Raw genomic sequence first — 20584 nt, 5'->3', positions numbered from 1 at the left:
AGTAAAAAAAATTGAAATGTATATGTATATGTAACACGACATTGTAACTTGCACACTGCCTACAGAGTGTGTAGGACAATAACTTTCCAGTGAATAGTTAGCACAACATGAAGGAATTAGTTGTCTGGAAAGCAATTGCTCTCAGATCCACAGAAGGCTGGGTATGTCCAGCTCTTAATTTAATTTATCTGAGGTATTTGGCTGGATCAGTTAATTCAACTTTGGCCTTTAATGATCTTCCTATCCCATCTTACCTCATTTCACCTAATTGCAGTGACCCTGTTACAAAGGAAGGAAGGAAGGAAGGAAGGAAGGAAGGAAGGAAGGAAGGAAGGAAGGAAGGAAGGAAGGAAGGAAGGAAATAATTGCACTGTTGCAGTCATAGGCTATAACCGTGATGGCGAACTTATGGCACACGTGGAGCCATATTGGTGGGCACCTGAGTGTTGCCCTAGCTCAGCTCCAGCACGCATGTGCGTGCTGGCCAGCTGATTTTTGGGCCTTCTGGGCCCAACGGAAGTCGGCAAACGGGCTGTTTCCGGCCTCCGGAGAGCCTGGGGAAGGCTGTTTTTGCCCTCCCCAGGTTCCTAGAAAGGCTCTGGAGCCTAGGGAGGGCAAAAAATGGGCCTACCGGGCCAAAAGCAGGGGGAGCATGGGGGGGGTCACACACGCATGCATGGGGGGGCAGGGCGCATAGAATTATGGGTGTGGGCACACACGTGCGCGACCATCCCGCACTCCCCCAGCTTTTGACACGCAATGGCAAAAAGGTTAGCCATCACTGGGCTATAACAATGGGATATAATCTGAAATACAAACAAAACCCCAATAAAATGAATTCAAGTGCAAGTAGTCCTTGACTTATGACCCCCAAATTTCTGTTGCTCCGTGAGACATTTGTTAAGTGAGTTTTGCCCCATTTTACAAACTTTCCTGTCAGGGTTGGTAAGTGAATCAATGCAGGTGTTAAATTAGTAACATGGTTGTTAAGTGAATCGGGCTTCCCCGTTGAATAGGCTGGTCGGCAGAGGCTTTCTTTTTTTAAAAAAAAGCCTCTTGACGATCCCAGCTGACTTGCCTGATCGGCAGAGGCTATTTTTCTTTTTAAAAACATTTTTTCTATAACCTCTTCGGCCAAAGAGGTTGTAGAAAAAATGCTTTTAAAAATATAAAACAAAGCCTCTGATGATTGCACGGCTCAGCTGGGCAATGGGGGGGGGGCAGGGATTTTTGCTACTGGTTCTCCGAACCACCCGCCTCCATCGCTACCGGATCGAGCGATCCGGTCCGAACCGGGAGCATTTCACCCCTGAAATAGTCCCACAATCTCAAAAAATAAAATAAGAACCACAGAAATTCAGCGGGTCCATTTACTGCGAATTTTAAATTGCAGAAGAAAGAGAACTTGTATTGTTTGCAATAACATTATTCTCATCAACCAACTTAATTAAAGTGACCTGCGTTCAACCATTACATGAAACAGTCCTCTCTATTTCCGGACTAGGAGCCAGCATGAAAATGAGACAGATAATTATCCAATAAGCTACACTGCATTTCGAGTTTTTTAAACAGAGTCATTCATGGGAAAGATTTAAAGTATGAAATTAAAAATGATCTCCCAGGAGTGAAGTATTAGATACGTCTCTCTGTTCCACCGTGCAATTTAGGCAGAAAAAAAAAATAGTAAGCCCAATTTATATATGACACACAGATTCCGATCGTTCTCATGTTAATATTAGCCTCTTCCCTCAAATGAGGCTGTTTTTTTTTCAAATCCAGTAGTTAAAATACGGGGAGGAAAAAAAATAACAATTGTCTTTGAAATGTACAATTTACAAAGGGCACCTTTCCCAGGTAGATGTGCTTTGCAGGTTATCAAAACAATGCTGTCAAGATGATTTTTCTAATCAAAAGTCTAACAGGCCCAGTGGTGGGATCCTGCCGGTTTAACAATCGGTTCGGGGATCGCGTGTTGCGCGTGTACGCGCAGTTTTAACAAAACTAACCTTCCACATTACTTCTGGGGAGTAACACAGCTGAGGCGCGGAAATCTGCTCCGCCTAGCGAATCAGCTGAGAGGATAAAGGTGAGTAAACCACAGGGGTGGGTAGGCGGGCCCACCCGATTGTCGGAGCAACCGATTCGCCCGAACTGGCTGAATCTCAACCCTGAACAGGCCTCTTGGAGAAATGCAGGCCCACCTGATCATCGGAGGAACCGATTCGCCCGAACCGGCTGAATCTCAGCCCTGAACAGGCCTCTTGGAGAAATGCAGGCCCACCTGATCGTCGGAGGAACCGATTCGCCCGAACCGGCTGAATCTCAGCCCTGAACAGGCCTCTTGGAAAAATGCAGGCTAAACAAACAGCCACGGAAAAACTATTTTAAATATTTTCAGTAACGACACTGAACTGTAGAAGAATGAATAATTCTGCACCGTGGTCCCTCATGGGAGTTTTTTGCTAAGGAAGACCAATATGCTCTTACTGGTATTTCTATAGCAACACAATCGCTCACTGTTGTATCCTGAACAAAAGCTATCTCAATAGTAAAGCCAAAAGTGCAAAAAAAAAAATTAGGCACGTTCCCAAACTTATTGATTTAATACCGTATTTCCCCCAAAATAAGACCCTGTCTTATATTTTTTGAATCCTGAAATAAACAGTTGGCCTTATTGCTATGTTCTCAAAAGCCCAAAAGGGGATGTCTTATTTTGGGGGAAACAGGGTAGTTGCTTAAAAATCACCTCCTTTACCTCTATGGTATTATCTGTTATGTATTGACAGTTAGAACAATTAACCAGTGGAACAACTTGCCACCAGAAGTTGTGAATGCTCCAACACTGGAAGTTTTTAAGGAGATGTTGGATAATCATTTGTCGGAAGTAGTGTAGGGTTTCCTATCTAAGCAGGGGGTTGGACTAGAAGACCTCCAAGGTCCCTTCCAACTCTGTTATTCTATTCTATTCTATTCTATTCTATTCTATTCTATTCTATTCTATTCTATTCTATTCTATTCTATTCTATTCTATTATTTTCAGGGTTGTATAGCAGAATTACGTCTTTTTTTTTACTGCAATCCTTCATCTGAGACTAGAGCGCTGTAGAATAGCATTGTACAAGTTCACCAGCAATGCAAAATTGACCAGCAAAAATTTTCACACAGACGAGAACAAAAATGCAGCTTTTTTTCTTCCTACTGTAGAACCGCAAAAGATTTGGAAGCTTAAGTGTGTATTTCATTCTTGAGCAGACGATCCTTTAGGGCAAATTTAGTCCTTGACTTACGACCGCAACGGAGTCCAAAATTTCTGTTGCTAAGAGAAACATTTGCTAAGTGAATTTTGTCCCATTTTACGACTTGTCTCGCCATGGTTGTTAAGTGAACAGTTGCAGTTATTATGTTAGTAAAACGGTTGTTAAGTGAATCTGGCCTCCCCATTGACTTTGCTTGTTGGAAGGTCGCAAAAGGGGATCGCATGACCCCAGGACAGTGCAACCGTCATAAATATGAGCCAGTTGCAACGTATCTACATTTTGATCACCTGACTGTGGGGATGCTGCAGTGGTTGTTAACTGTGAAAAATGGTCGTAAGTTTTTTTTTTCAGTGCCATTGTAACTTTCAACGGTCACTAAATGAACACCAAAGAATTTATTATTACTATCTATTATACACAAGAATCTGGCCAACTAAGAGTTGAAGCTAAACTAATGCTAGATAAGGGTCAACGGAATTCACAAGGGTTGGATTTGGTGACTATGTAACGATTCTAAACTGATGACGTGTTTAATGCCGCCTTCCAGCTCAGCCTGCTTTTCTCCTATATCACCTAAACTTCTATCGTCTCAGACGCTGCAACAATGTGAAATCCTAAGAGGTACTTTCATCGCATTTTGTTTTTTTTAAAAAAAACAAAAATGCTAAATTATTATTTTGTCTTTCTTTAAGGGACTTTGCAGAGCTGGAACCACCATCTGTTCCCGGACAAAACTTGTGCTGCAGAGTTACCAAGGAGACAGATGGGCCTGTCTACTAGGAGTGCAGCTGTTGCAGAAAGTAAATACAAGGACAGCATTAGCTTAGCTAGCAGCAATTAGCAAACCGAATGTAAATCTCAGGGTTCATGCCACTGTCTCGTGTGAGAAGGAGCGGAGTGCCCGTTAAAAATGGGCAAAGCAGTGTTTTGGTGCTACCAAGCTTACTCATGTCAACAAACAGAAATCTGTCTTCCTACTCCAAACATTTTAAGGAGGATCAATCTATGCGAAACGATGTTGACTTTTGATGGATGACAACTGCTACTACTGTAGTTAACAACGCTTGAAGTTGCAACTGGCTCCCTACTCAGCACTGCATGTCTACATTTTGGCTCTTTATTCAGCAATTCCAAACGTCTTATCCAGGGGTGGGTTCTACTTACCTTTACTACCGGTTCGCAACGGGACTGTGTGTGCTTGCTTTGCATACGCGCGCGCTTCTGCATATATGCAGAAGCTTCCTGATGACATCCGGGTCGGTGGGCGGAGCCTCCCACCGGTTTTATTACCGGTTCTTGCGAACCGGTCCGAACCGGGGGCAACCCATCACTGGTCTTATCTCTAGCTGTTATACTACATTACGGAAGAAAGAATAGATAAAGAAGCTGTAATACAGGTAGGTCTTGGCTTACAACCCGAGTGTTAGGTTGTAAGCCAACTCCCAACTCCAAAAAACCAAACTCCAACTAAAAACTCCGAGACAAACATTTTCTCAACGTTCCAATTTATTAGAGTAGGTATATTGGCACATCTGGGAAAACCCGAATCTGAGAGTTCCGGGTTTTCCCTCGGTAAATCAAAACTCCTAAAACCATCCCCTGCACCCCTCGGTCCATCACATGGTCCAATCAACCATCTGTCCCATCTCGAGACATCCAACCACTCCTTCTCCAGATGCAGGATTGTCCTGACCTTGACCGAAAAAAAGAATGCTATTTTGTCTAACTACATTCCCTCTACTAAATCCCCTCCTCCTACTTTTCCACACACAAGAAGTCGGCAGCGTGGAAACTTCCGGTGCTAATATGACTTCCAAAGCTGACACAGAGGTGGTATTCAGCCGGTTCGGACTGGTTTGAGGGAACCGGTAGTGACGACTGTGGGTGGGGCCTGCCTACCCGCCCACCTACCCCAGATATAATGCTGTCCCTATTTAGCCACATTTTTGAGGCCGACCGCATGTGTGGGAGGTGCGCACGCAAGCAAAGCACATACGCAGAAGGCCGGGCGTATGCGCGGAAGCCGCACGCAGTGAGTGGAACCGGTGGCAACAATATGTGAAACCCACCCCTGCTTACAACCGTTCATTTAGTGACCGTTCAATGTTACAATGGCACTGAAAAAAGTTGAGTGATGGCCGTTTTCCACATTTACGATCGTTGTCGCTTTCCCCGTGGTCACCTGATCAAAATCCAGATGCTTGGCATATATTGAGGATGGTTATGGTGTCCCGGGGTCAGGTGACCATCTCAGGTGACCTTCTTCACTTAACGACGGTATTACTACATTGGAACTGCAGTGATTCACTTAACCACGGTGTGGGGCAAAACTCGCTCCATCATTGTCTCGCCTAGCAATGGTAATTTTGGGCTCATTTGCCGTTGTAAGTCAAGGGCTACCTACAAATGTACAAGCTTCATTTAACTGAACACACAGATTGCTATTAAATGAGCCACTTGCAAGCTCTCTCCCCCCAAGTACTTTTCCCTACAGCTTCTACTTTTTTAAAAAAAAAAACAGATGGCACATAAATTATCTCGCCCATCTGCTTAAGACGCTGCCTTCCCATTTGCTGTTATGTTTTCCACGGGAGGGGAAAAACAAAAAACAAAAAAAAAGGAATTAAAAAGACATTTTCAAGAGAAGAGACCGCCAACTGCAGTTTTTTTACATTATATACACCTCTTCCTAATTAATTCTTTGGGCTAATGCTGTAGAGCCACGTGAACGGAGGAGGGGGGGGGTTTCGCATCCGGACTCCCCACTCACAACATGTATTAAATGAACCGAATCGAACATGAACAGAAGCAAAAATGGCAGGTGACAGTCAGGAACAAACGATCGCAAGAAAAGGAGGATTTAACCGGCTTCTAAAAACCGAATTTGTCGTTTGAGCGCCTGTGATTAGATTATACCTGAGTTCCATTGACCGTACTCACTCCTCATCTATGTGGTGGCCTGTCGGCCGCTGGCCCCTTCAACAACCAAATCAGAGGAGGAGGAGGAGATGTGGGAGTCGGGGTCAGCATCAAGGCAACCTGAGAGCTCTGAGGGGGAAGAGGGAATGGAGCTGGCAGAGAGAGAGAGACAGAGGCAGACTCTACGCCGTCCGTCAGCCCTCAGATGGAGAGTCAACAGCCCCCAGGTCTAGAGGTGGCTGATGAGGAAGAGGAGGAACCGCTGGGTCCAGTGCCTCATGCGCGGATGCACAGAAGGCAGAGGAGAGGAGAGCAGTGGAAATCTGTGGGCCGGTCCTTGGGACGGGAGAGCCACTGCTGCTAGCGAAGCCCCACCCTAGCTCTGGGGATAAAAGGCAGGGCGAGGAAATGAATAGATGTGGCAGACAACTATTCGTCTCCCTGCCGGACGGACTTGTTAGCCTGCGGTGAGAGAGAAACTTTTTGCGGGGCTGCCGGTGCTCCTAATAAAGGAATCTTTGATTTAACTTCAGAGGGTTTGTCATGTTCGGGGAGCTGGGTCAGAACAATCTATTTTTAAATTGCTAGCTTGATTTTAAATCTCAGGATCAGAGTATTTGGAGATAAATTGGGAAGTATTATGTCTGTAGGTAGTCCTCGACTTACAACAGTTCATTTAGTGACCGTTCGAAGTGGGGAAAAAAGTGACTGCTGCAGCATCCCCGCGATTACGTGATTTACATTCGGAGGTTGGACAACTGGTTCATAGTTATGACCGCTGCAGTGTCCTGGGGTCACATGATTCTCTTTTGCGACCGAAGCCGATGGGGAAGCCAGATTCACTTAACAACAGCATTACCCATTTAACAATTGCAGTGATTCACGTAACCAATGGGGCAAGAAAAGTCATAAAATGGGGCAAAACTCACGTTAATAAACGTTTCACTTAGCAACGTAAGTTTTGGGCTCAATTGCGGTCATAAATCAAGGACCACCTGTATTGGATCAACGATATTCCTGCCCTTGGGGAAGAGTGACTTCATTTCACAAATAAAAATTGTGTTTTGCTGGGTAATTCTTGTTGATTTAGAGTGGCTCCTGTAATAAAACTTTCAACTTATTTGCTCAGGAAAAAATATTAAGCCTACATCAAGCTACTAAAATAATACGGAGAAAACAATCACTTTATCCTACGCTGTTAGGGCAGAGGTCTGCAACCTTAAACACTCAAAGAGCCATTTGGACCCGTTTCCCACAGAAAAGAAAACACCGGGAGCCACAAAAACCCTCCCTGTGCCTGACTATTTCTTCAGCGGCCACAAAACTAGCATATGTAGTTGAATTAAACGTTCTGTTTTCTTCTAAAACTTTTCTTTTCTTGGATTTATCCAAGGTTGGCCTACATTCCAGTTGCTTGCCCTCTCAGTATTGGCTGGAGTGACCTTGGAGGTTCTTGGGTTGGCCTGTTTACTGTCAGCTTGTTTGGGCAATTCCTTGATTGGGATATTGTTTACTTCTTGATTGTTGGTTTGATGTTAATCTTGGGGTTAATCTGAATTGTTTTGCCTACAAAATCTGCTTCGTAATTTATAAACTACGCACTCGGAAAATAATACACAATTAAGGAAAGCGAGGCATGTCACAGAGTCACTGTTTAATTTTAGCATCGCCGAGAATCCACATACAATTTATCCTCTTTTCTGCCGAAAGAAACAGTGGACGAGAAAACTAAAAATTGGGCAGATAATCACGGTTTTGTTTTTGCATTTTCCTCTCGCCTGCGTTCACAAGTTAAACATGGGGAAAAATCATACCGCTCACACATGATGGGAGATATACTCCTCGACTTACGATCATAATGGAGCCCGATGTTTATGTTGCTAACTGAAACACTGGTTATGTGAGTTTTGCCCCATTTTACGACTTTTCTTGCCAGAGTGCTTAAGCGAATCGTTGCATTTGTTAAGTGAATAACATTATTGTTAAGTGAATCGTTGCATTTGTTAAGTGAATAACATTATTGTTAAGCGAATCGTTACATTTGTTAAGTGAATAACATTATTGTTAAGCGAATCGTTACATTTGTTAAGTGAATAACATTATTGTTAAGTGAATCGGTGCATTTGTTAAGTGAATAACATTATTGTTAAGCAAATCGGTGCATTTGTTAAGTGAATAACATTATTGTTAAGTGAATCGTTACATTTGTTAAGTGAATAACATTATTGTTAAGTGAATCGGTGCATTTGTTAAGTGAATAACATTATTGTTAAGCAAATCATTACATTTGTTAAGTGAATAACATTATTGTTAAGTGAATCGTTACATTTGTTAAGTGAATAACATTATTGTTAAGTGAATCGTTACATTTGTTAAGTGAATAACATTATTGTTAAGTGAATCGTTACATTTGTTAAGTGAATAACATTATTGTTAAGCAAATCATTACATTTGTTAAGTGAATAACATTATTGTTAAGTGAATCGTTGCATTTGTTAAGTGAATAACATTATTGTTAAGTGAATCCGGCTTCCTCGTTGACTTTGCTTGCCAGAAGATCGCAAAATCTGATCACATGACACACACACACACCCCGGGACACTGCGACGGTCATAAATATGAGTCACTGGCCAAAGATCTGAATTTTGATCATGGCACCATGCTGCGAAGGTATGAAAAACGGTCATCGCTTTTTTCCAGTGCCGGGATAACTTTGAACGGTCGCTAAAAGAAGTGTTGTAAATTGAGGACTACCTGTACTGTTCTTGTTCCTTGGGAAAAATATTCGCCCATTGCTCTTAAATGAGTTTCTAAAATAAGGGAATACAACAGATGATAAAAGAAATTTGTGTCTCAGGTACAGCAAAGGAATTGAAAAAAATTTCCAAACAAGACACAGATGGCCGAATCGAGAGACTAATATATAATACCAATTCATCAAGCCACGCGGTATTTTTTGCACTGTCTTAACTGAGAATAGAATAGAATAGAATAGAATAGAATAGAATAGAATAGAATAGAATAGAATAGAATAGAATAGAATAGAATAGAATAGAATAGAAAATATGGAATGGAATAGAATGAAATGGAATGACATAGCATAGCATAGCATAAAATATATGGAATGGAATGGAATGGAATGGAATGGAATGGAATGGAAGAGGAGAGGGGAGGGGAGGGGAGGGGAGAGGAGAGGAGAGGAGAGGAGAGGAGAGGAGAGGAGAGGAGAGGAGAGGAGAGGAGAGGAGAGGAGAGGAGAGGAGAGGAGAGGAGAAGAGAAAAGAAAATATGGCATGGCATGACATGACATGGCATAGCATAGAATATATGGAATGGAATGGAATGGAATGGAATGGAATGGAATGGAATGGAATGGAATGGGAGAGGAGAGGAGAGGAGAGGAGAGGAGAGGAGAAGAGAAGAGAAGAGAAGAGAAGAGAAGAGAAGAGAAGAGAAGAGAAGAGAAGAGAAGAGAAGAGAAGAGAAGAGGTTAGGGGTGGGAGGCACTGTGTTGCGGTGGTTCTCCTCCTTTCTCTCTGACCAGTCGCAGTCTGTGTTGACAGGGGGACAGAGGTCGACCCCGAGGCCCCTCATATGTGGGGTGCCGCAGGGGTCGGTCCTCTCGCCTCTCCTGTTCAACATTTATGTGAAGCCGCTGGGCGAGATCATCCGTGGTTTCGGGGTGGAGTACCATCAGTACGCTGACGACACCCAGCTGTACATCTCCACCCCGGATGACCCCAACGATGCCCTTGAAGTGATGTCCTGGTGCCTGGAGGCCGTATGGATCTGGATGGGGAGGAACAGGCTCAGGCTCAACCCATCCAAGACCGAGTGGCTGTGGTTTCCGACGTCCCGATATAGTCAGTTGACGCCATCACTGACTATTGGGGGCGAATCATTGGCCCCCACGGAGAGGGCTCGTAACTTGGGCGTCCTCCTGGATTCACGGCTGTCTTTAGAAGAGCACCTGACGGCCGTGACCGGGAGGATTTTTTATCAGGTTCGCCTGATTCGCCAGTTGCGTCCCTTTCTGGATCGGGACTCGTTACGCACGGTCACTCATGCCTTCGTCACCTCCCGCCTGGACTATTGTAATGCTCTCTACATGGGGCTCCCCTTGAGGAGCATCCGGAGGCTCCAACTGGCACAGAGTGCGGCTGCGCGGGTGGTAATGGGAGCGTCATGGCGCTCCCATGTGACACCTCTCCTGCGCGAGCTGCACTGGCTCCCGGTGGTCTTCTGGGTGCGCTTCAAGGTTTTGGTTACCACCTTTAAAGCGCTCCATGGCTTAGGACCTGGTTATTTACGGGACCGCCTACTACCACCAATAGCCTCCCACCGGCCAGTACGCTCTCATAGAGAGGGACTCTTCCGGGTGCCATCAGCCAAACAGTGTCGGCTGGCGGCCCCTAGGGGGAGAGCCTTCTCTGTGGGGGCACCTACCGTCTGGAATGAGCTCCCCCCAGAGATACGGAGGATCCCGGATCTGCGTACCTTCCGCCGCGCTGTGAAGACCTTTTTATTCCATCAAGCGGGTTTGGCCTAATCTCCTCCCTCTTTTAATATGTAAATTTTAATCTGTTTTTAAATTATTGGGGTGTTTTAATCTGTCCGGGCCAAAATGATTTAATTTGATTTTATCTGGTTTTTAAATTTTGTGTATTTATGTATTTTATTGCTTGGCTGTTCACCGCCCTGAGTCCTTCGGGAGTAGGGCGGTATACAAATAAAATAAAATAAAATAAAAAATAAATAAATAAAATAAAGAGAAGAGAAGAGAAGAGAAGAGAAGAGAAGAGAAGAGAAGAGAAGAGAAGAGAAGAGAAGAGAAGAGAAAATATGGCATGGCATGGCATGGCATAGAATAGAATATGTGGAGTGGAGTGGAGTGGAGTGGAGTGGAGTGGAGTGGAGTGGAGTGGAGTGGAGTAGAGTAGAGTAGAGTAGAGTAGAGTAGAGTAGAGTAGAGTAGAATAGAATAGAATAGAATAGAATAGAATAGAATAGAATAGAATAGAATAGAATAGAATAGAATAGAATAGAATAGAATAGAATTCTTTATTGGCCAAGTGTGATTGGACACACCAGGAATTTGTCTCCAGGGCAGAAGCTCTCAGTGTACATACAAGCAACAAGTGATAAATCATGATCACGGTCATCATAAAAATACATTCATTATAGATAAAATAATTTAAAAAGTTATTATAGATAAAATAATTTAACAGATCAGCCATTCACCGCGATTTGTCCCCAAAACCGTCACGCTTGAATGGAAAAGGCGATGTTAATTTTTCCCCCACGCCTCTGTCCTTTCCTTACAAAGCCCCCCAAAAATCATTCCTGAGGGTCTCTGTTCTTCTGTCATCCCAGAAAAATTGGGGGGTGGGGGGGTGTAAAGAGAAAGTAAACACCCTCTCCAGCAGCTCATATTGTGGCTGCAATCTGTTGTTCAACCCACTTACACAGGACTCGAAGAAAAAAATAAAATAAGATAAAACCGGGAGGTGGAAAATGTCGCTTGAACATGCCTTACCCATCAAAGGCTGCCAGGGAAAATCTTCCGCCTTGTCAAGTTGCATTTCAGCACACCACGCTGTGACACCAGGCGAGCAAAACTGACTCATTTCGCCTCGCGACGTTAAAAGAGTGAGGCCGCTTTCTGAACACCAGGTGTGTAGTTAAAACGGGTTCTGTAATCTTTGGGCAACGGTTATCACTCCGTACCTCTCGAAGCATCCAGCAATTTTTTTTATTTTTTTTTTTAGCTCTGGGTCTTCCTCGGTAATATCTTTGGCTGTCATAAAGCATTCCTTCCCTTTCTTCACCAATCATTTCAAAAATGATTCTATATCTTTGTAAGCATGAACAGGTAGACCTCGCGCCTTGCAACCATTTGGAATGGAATGGAATATGGAATAGAATATGGAATGGAATGGAATGGAATGGAATAGAATAGAATAGAATAGAATAGAATAGAATAGAATAGAATAGAATAGAATAGAATAGAATAGAATAGAATAGAATAGAATAGAATAGAATAGAATAGAATAGAATAGAATAGAATAGAATAGAATAAGAATCCAGAATCCAGAATCAGATCCATAATAGAGTAGAGTAGAGTAGAGTAGAGTAGAGTAGAGTAGAGTAGAGTAGAGTAGAGTAGAGTAGAGTAGAGTAGAGTAGAGTAGAATCGAATCGAATCGAATCGAAAATATGGAATGGAATAGAACAGAACAGAACAGAACAGAACAGAACAGAACAGAACAGAAGGAATGGAATGGGATAAGGAGAATAGAATATAGAACAGAACAGAGAATAGAATAGAATAGAATAGAATAGAATGGAATGAGGAATAGAATAGAATAGAATAGAATAGAATAGAATAGAATAGAATAGAATAGAATAGAACCAGAATCCAGAATCAGATCCATAATAGAGTAGAGTAGAGTAGAGTAGAGCAGAGTAGAGTAGAATCGAATCGAAAATATGGAATGGAATGGAATGGAATGGAATGGAATGGAATGGAATGGAATAGAATAGAATAATGAATAGAATAAAATAGATTAGATTAGATTAGATTAGATTAGATTAGATTAGAATCAGAATCAGAATCAGAATCAGAATCAGAATCAGAATCAGAATCAGAATCAGAATCAGAATCAGATCCAGAATAGTGTCGAGTCGAGTCGAATCAAATCGAATCAAATCGAAAATATGGAATGGGATGGAATATATGGAACAGAACAGAACAGAATAGAAAATACGGAATGGAACGGAACGGAACAAGAACAAGAACAGAAGAGAATATACTGTAGAAACATAAGAGAAATAGAAATAGTAACAGAAAAGAAATAGAAACAGAAGAGAAATGGAAGAGAAATAGAAACAAAACAGAATAGTTTTTTTTATTGGCCAAGTGTGATTGGACCCACAAGGAATTTGTCTCTGGTGCATAAGCTCTCAGTGTGAGAGAAGTTACAACGGTACTGAAAAAAGGGACTGTTCTCACACTTAACGACCGTTGCAGCATCCCCGTGGTCGCATGAGGTCAAAATCCAGATGCTTGGCAACTGGCATGTATTCATGACAGTTGCCCTGGTCCTGGGTCATGTGATCTCCAGTTGTAACCTTCCCACAAGCAAAATCAATTTGTGGGGTGGGTGGGGGAGAAACCAGATTCATTTAATGACCGCCCCATTCACTTAACAACTGCGGCGATTCACTGAACCCCCGTTGCAAGAAATGGGGCCAAACTCACTTAAGCAACTTCCTTGCTTTAACGGGAATTTTGGGCTCAGTTTTGGGCGTAAGTCGAGAACTCTCTGTCTTTAGGCGGAGAGCAGAACTAGAAATCCTACCTTTGCCAATTCGTCAATGAAACACACGTGGGTAACCGGATCTCTTTTCTTCGACAAGACCTTCTGGAGATGTTGCACCTGGAAAACAACAGAGACGCCATCTGAAGTCCAAGTTCTGGAAATGTTTTATGGAGGCTGCAAACCAAGGAAAGGATGTTTGAGCGACCCAAATACCTGTCCACAAGCCGCACAGATCTGATCCATCAATTTCTCCATATTGGTCCAAAGAGCTGCTCGGAAAGCTGCGGTATTTCCTGGGGTGGGCATAGCTGCTCGGCCGGGACCACCTAAATGTGTGGATTTTTTTTTTTAAAAAATAAAATTAATCCATCTCAAAAGCCTGGATAGCTCAACAGACTAGAAGCCTGTTATTAACATTCAGCTGTCTGCAATTAAAGTAAGTTCAAATCTCCCCAGGCTCAAGGTTGACTCAGCCTTCCATCCTTTCTAAGGTAGTTAAATTGAGGACCCAGTTTGTGAGGGCAATAAGCTGACTTTGTATAAAATATACAAAAGTATGAAGGCTATTGCTTAACGCATTGTAAGCCGCCCTGAGTCTCCGGAGAAGGGCGGCATATAAATCTAATTAAAAAAAAAAAACAAACAACACCATCTCTGAAAAGCTTACGCACGTTTTGAACGTCTAAATTACTGTGCAGAACAAAAGCAAGAAGTTAACAGAAGAACAGATGATTTGGGCCTGCTTCAGGGGTGAAATCCAGCAGGTTCTGACAGGTTCTGGAGAACCGGGAGCGGAAATTTTGAGCAGTTCGGAGAACCGGCAAATACCACCTCTGGCTGGCCCCAGAGTGGGGTGGGAATGGAGATTTTGCAGTATCCTTCCCCCAAGAGTGGGGAGGGAATGGGGATTTTGCAGTATCCTTCCCCTGCCACGCCCACCAAGCCACGCCCACAGAACCGGTAGTAAAAAAATTGGATTTCACCACTGGCTTGCTTGCAATTATAAGAGAATAACAAAGTTGGAAGGGGCCTTGGAGGTCTTCTAGTCCAACCCCCTGCTTAGGCAGGAAACCCTACACCACTTCAGACAAATGGTTAGCCAATCACTTCTTAAAAACTTTCAGTGTTGGAGCATTCACAACTTCTGGAGGCAAGTTGTCCCACTGGTTAATTGTTCTAACTGTCAGCCAGCTACGATGTTCACTGTAGGTAGTCCTCTATTTATAACCATTCGTTTAGGGACCGTTCAAAGTTACAAGGACGCTGAAAAAAAGCAACGGGACCATTTTCCACACTGTTGTAGCATCCCCGTGAACAAAATTCAGATGCTTGGCAACCACGGTGGCAGCGTCCCATATTTATGATGGCGGCAGCGTCCCGGGGTCACGTAATCCCCTTTTGCAACCTGCTGACAAGCAAAGTCCATGGAGAAGCCAGATTCATTTAACAACCGTGTTACTGCAGCAGTGATTCGCTTAACAACCGTGGCGAGACAGGGCGTAACGTGGGGTGAAATGCGCTTAACAACTGCCTCGCTTAGCAACCGAAGTTCTGGACTCCATTGCGGTCACAAGTCAAGGACTACCTGTATATGATGGGGTGCAAGAGATCCTTACACCGGCATTCAATAGCCACCCCTGCCCTCTCCATCGCTAACATTCAGACATATTGGTCTAAGACCATGATGGCGAACCTATGGTACACGTGCCACAGGTGGCACTCATACCCATATCGGTGGGCATGCGAGCTCATGTCCGGTGTGTATGCGCATGCCGGCCAGCTGATTTTCGAGCCTTTTGGGCCCACCTGAAGTAGGGAAACAGGCTGTTTCCTGCCTCCGGAGGACCTCGGGGGATGGTGGGGAAGGCCCGTTTTTCTCTCTCCCCAGCCTCCAGAGCCTTTCTAGGAGTCTGGGGAGGGCAAACACGGCCTTCCCCACCCCCCCCAGAGGCCCTCCAGAGGCCAGAAATGGCCTGTTTGCTAACCCTCCCCAGACTCCTAGAAAGGCTCTGGAGGCTGGGGACAGCAAAAAACGGGCCTTCCAGTGTCACCGGAAGTTGGCAAATGGGCTGTTTCTGGCCTCCAGAGGACCTCCGGGGGGTGGGGAAGGCAGTTTTCGCCCTCCCCAGACTCCTACAAAGGCTCTGGAGGCTGGGGAGAGCGAAAAACGGGCCTAACGTGCCATCGCATGTCAGGAGCGGGGGGAGCAGGGGGGGTCATGCACGCATGCAAGGGGGTGGGGCACATAGAATTATGGGTGTGGGCACGCATGCACGCGACCCCCCCCTTCCTGGCACATGATGGCAAAAAGGTTAGCCATCACTGGTCTAAGATAAATTAGCTGGTCCCCACTTACAAAGTTAAGGGACACCGATTTCACTACGCAGTAATAAATTCTAATTAAAATTATAAGAACGAGCACCTTTACCTGTATTAATAATTCAGCGTGAAATTGCATTTAACGGCTTTTGCAATAAAAACGCCAAGGTGTGTAATTTCTCTTTTTCTTCATCAATATTTTATGTCAGATTAAAGGCTCAGATTACAAGCCGTTTCGGTATAATGTATTCTCCATAACGTAGGATATCCTATTAGCTAAAATTAGAGGTCCCGATCAAAATCCCAGCAAAAAGAACTCAAAACGAACTGCATTTCAACCTTTTTTTATTACTACCCTTGTTAATGTGACTTGAAATCTGGAAAGAGTGAAGGAATGGTGCTGAAATATTAAAGCACAGGTAGTCCTCCACTTACGACAGTTCATTCAGTGACCGTTCGAAATTACGACGACAGTGAAAGAAGTGACTTATGAGTGTTTTTCAGACTTACGACCACTGCTGCATTCCCCCATGGTCATGTGATCAAAATTCAGATGCTTGACAATGGTCTCATTTGGAGAATATTTGGTCTATTTGGAGAATAGGTCAACCTGGTCTCCGAAGCATCCGGAGCCAAGACAAGAAACAACGGATGGAAACGAATCAAGGAGAGAAGCAACCTAGAACTAAGGAGAAACTTCCTAACAGTGAGGGCAATTAACCAGTGGAACAGCTTGCCTCCAGAAGTTGTGGCTGCTCCATCACTGGAGGCTTTTAAGAAGAGATTGGACAACCATTTGTCTGAAATGGTATAGGGCAAAGCCCTCTCTGCGGACCCACAAGCCGTCGCCCCAGCCCAGCTCCACAGAGCACGCCAGTGGTGGGTTGCTCCCGGTTCGCACGAACCGGTAGTAAAAATTTGTAGCAGTTCGGAGAACCGGTAATAACATTGGCTGGCCACGCCCCCGAACCGGTCCCCGGCCCGGTTGCCGCTCGCTTACCCCGCCCACCTCATCAGAGGCTGCTTTTTTTTTGTTTTTTACTTTAAAAAGCATTTTTTCTACAACCTCTTCGGCCTGAAAAAATGCTTTAAAAAAAAAAAAGCCTCTGATGATCGCGCGGCTCAGCTGGGATCGTCAGAGGCTTTTAAAAGCATTTTTTTCTGCAACCTCTTTGGCCGATGAGGACCCGGATTGTGGGGGGCAATAAGCTGACTTTGTATAAAAAAGAACATGGCTTGGGGGGGTCCCGAAAGCCCTACTAAGCAGGTATATACAAAAGTATGAAGGCTATTGCTTAACGCATTGTAAGCCGCCCTGAGTCTCCGGAGAAGGGCGGCATATAAATCGAACCAATAAATAAATAAATAAGTAAATAAACAAACATGACCTGGATGATGGAGAATCTTCATAACTTCCAACTCTGATATTCTATGTTCTGTGTTCTGTTTTTTCGGAGCTATTCTAACTTCTGTCGTTAAACGAATGGTTTTAAGTTGAGGACTACCCTGTTTCCCTGAAAATAAGATCCAACCTAACTTGATTTTTCAGGATGCTCATAATATAAGCCCTACCCACCAAAATAAGCCCCGGTTAAGATTGTCAGCTGGATGGATGCATTTAGTACCGTATTTCCCTTGGTAGTACAGTGGTCTAAAGCACCCTGTTATTAAGACCAGCTGCCTGCAATTACTGCAGGTTCGAATCTCGCCAGGCTCAAGGTTGACTCAGCCTTCCATCCTTTCTAAGGTAGGTGAAATGAGGACCCAGTTGTGGGGGCAATAAGCTGACTTTGTATAAATATACAAAAAGGATGAAGGCTGTTACTTAACACATTGTAAGCCGCCCTGAGTCTCCGGAGAAGGGCGGCATATAAATCAAATAAAAAAAAATAAAAAATAAGACCTAACCAGAAAATAAGCCCTAATGCGTCTTATGGAGCAAAAATTAATATAAAACCTGGTCTTATTTTCGGGGAAACACGGTATCTGTATAATACCCCATTTATGGGGAATATATCAAATTACAAAGCATTGTTTTGTTCAGTATAGCAAAATAACAACAACACATGGTACCTCTAGCTGCTTGAGAAGGTTGAGTCAAAACTTTAAAATCCAAAGCGCTGCTGACGTTCTCCTCCAAGGCTGTGCAATATCCCTCCACAACATTCGCGATTGTAACTTTTAATGTTCCCAGATTGTAGAAAACTTGAAGAGCGGTTCCTTCTTGAGTAGGATTCTAGAACAGAGGGAAAAAAAAAAACAAGACTCGAGAAATAAATGAATCGACTTTTAGCAAGAGATGTTTACCTCCAGCATCGACGATGCTGCAATTTTTACGAGCTCACACAAAGTTTTGTTTCCGGCTCTGATTAATCAGTTTTGTTTTCTATTGTGTGTAACCACCTCATGGGGGGACGCGGTGGCTCAGTGGCTAAGACGCTGAGCTGATCGATTGAAAGGTCGGCAGTTCAGCGGTTCGAATCCCTAGTGCCGCGTAACGGGGTGAGCTCCCGTGACTTTGTCCCAGCTTCTGCCAACCTAGCAGTTCGAAAGCACGTCAAAAATGCAAGTAGAAAAATAGGGACCACCTTTGGTGGGAAGGTAACAGCGTTCCATGCGCCTTCGGCATTGAGTCATGCCGGCCACATGACCACAGAGATGTCTTTAGACAGCGCTTCGGCTTTGAAACGGAGATGAGCACCGCCCCCTAGAGTCAGGAACGACTAGCACATATGTGCGAGGGGAACCTTTACCTTTATCTTTTTTTTTTTCAAAACTAAACTTTATTAAATCTTATAAACATTTAAAATATACAAGTTTCTCTTAATCAAAAACAAATTTACATATACAGTACACAACTTCACCTACTGACTAATTTCTATTATTATATATACATATATACATACACACAGTGACTTATTGCCTATTCTATCCATCTGACACTGCTGTTTTTAATTTACCTTTATCTTAATCACTTCATTAGGATGGTTTCCGGTTTACTGACTAACCCATCTGCTTTCTAGCTAAGTTGCATTAATATATTACATGGAAATATACATATATGTTATCAAACCTAAAATACAGAGGCATGTTATTTGAAATGCACCTTATAATCACTCTAATGTAAAGTAGCAAAGGCTGCATAAACAGGTATAGAATCAAGATTGCGCGAAGTGTTCGTTCCACTCTATAATGTCTTGGTAGGACTTCACTTGCAATACTCCATTCAGTCTTGGTTACTACGATATAAAAAAGAAGTTGGGACTCTAGAAAGAGTCCAGAGAAGAGCAACAAAGAGGATTAGGGGACTGGAGGCTAAAATATACAAAGAACAGTTGCAGGAATTGGGTACGTTGAGTTTAATGAAAAGAAGGACTAAGGAGAGACATGATAGCAGTCTTCCAATATTTGAGGGGCTGCCCCAAAGAAGAGGGGGTCAAGCTATTCTCCAAAGCACCTGAAGGCAGGACAAGGAGCAATGGATGGAAACTAATCAAGGAGAGAAGCAACTTGGAACTAAGGAGAAATTTCTTGGCAGTGAGAACAGTTAACCAGTGGAACAACCTGACTCCAGAAGTTGCAAATGCTCCATGACTAGGGACTTTAAAGAAGAGACTGAACAGCTGTTTGTCTGGTATAGTATAAGGTCTCCTGCCTTAGCAGGGGGTTGGACTAGAAGACCTCCAAGGTCCCTTCCAACTCTGTTATTCTGTATACAAAGTACATTCAGTTCGACATTGCTTCATTTAAACCACTTGGACAGCTTGACTGTGACTTACGTCCCTTCAATTTAATTGGGTACAGACTGGAAAATCTGACAAAGAATAAATCCAGAGATCCCCGTCTGTCATCAATACAAACTCTATTTGTCTTGATACTACACTATTTTCCAACGCAAATAATTTTTGAGCAATCTTCTTTTAGAACGAATAAATTGCTCTTTAACTTAGCACTGTTTTGTTCATTCCAAATGTGCAGAAATAAGATGCTTCTTTGAAGATTTAAGTGTCAGTGAAAATTGCACCATATTCGACTACAAAATCTTCCGTTTTGCTGTAAACTCGGTATTTAGGTTTATCTAATCTTTTATAAGAGGGACGCTATGGCTCAGTGGCTAAGACGCAGAGCTTGTCGATCGAAAGGTCGGCAGTTCAGAGGTTCGAATCCCAGTGCCGCGTAATGGGGTGAGCTCCCGTGATTTGTCCCAGCTCCTGCCAACCTAGCAGTTCGAAAGCAGGTAAAAAATGCAAGTAGAAAAATAGGGACCACCTTTGGTGGGAAGGGAACAGCGTTCCGTGCGCCTTTGGCGTTGAGTCATGCTGGCCACATGACCACGGAGACGTCTTCGGACAGCGCTGGCTCTTCGGCTTTGAAACGGAGGTGAGCACCGCCCCCTAGAGTCGGGAACGACCAGCACATATGTGCGAGGGGAACTTTTACCTTTAACCTTTTATATTAATTTTGTAAGCAATTGCTACTGTCTAAAATACTTGATATCCTTTTTTTTTTTTTTTTTTTGCACCAGTTTATTTTCAACCCGTGTTTAGTATTCTCAGGCTGTAGTATGTAAGTAAGACATGTGGGCAGATGCTGCCTAAGTCACATTGCGTTGCAGCTCTCTGTATGGCAAGCCTTCACTTTATGAAACTACAGGAAGAAGGATGTGCCTGTACATTTGAACATATGTAATTTGGTTTTACATAAATGCCCAATTTGTATAATCACACGGATCCTTTGCTTCAATCTACAACATCATTTGTATAATAT

At 43.5% G+C, this 20584-nt stretch overlaps 1 protein-coding gene across 1 annotated transcript in view; it reads right to left on the bottom strand.

The window, feature by feature from the left end:
• Positions 1–20584, bottom strand: part of COG5 (component of oligomeric golgi complex 5) — a 156665-nt gene that overhangs the window by 53768 nt on the left and 82313 nt on the right. The window contains exons 8-10 of the mRNA XM_070946699.1: positions 17891–18053; positions 13712–13824; positions 13538–13615 (exon numbers count right to left, since the gene is read on the bottom strand). Coding sequence (XP_070802800.1) covers positions 13538–13615; positions 13712–13824; positions 17891–18053 — 354 coding nt within the window. The remainder of the gene's footprint in view (positions 1–13537; positions 13616–13711; positions 13825–17890; positions 18054–20584) is intronic.

This window comes from Pituophis catenifer, unplaced genomic scaffold (assembly GCF_029215685.1).
Source record: "Pituophis catenifer annectens isolate HBS135680 unplaced genomic scaffold, rPitCat1.0.hap2 SCAF_7, whole genome shotgun sequence".
Classification (NCBI taxonomy): domain Eukaryota; kingdom Metazoa; phylum Chordata; class Lepidosauria; order Squamata; family Colubridae; genus Pituophis; species Pituophis catenifer.
This window is presented reverse-complemented; position numbering and strand designations above follow the sequence as displayed.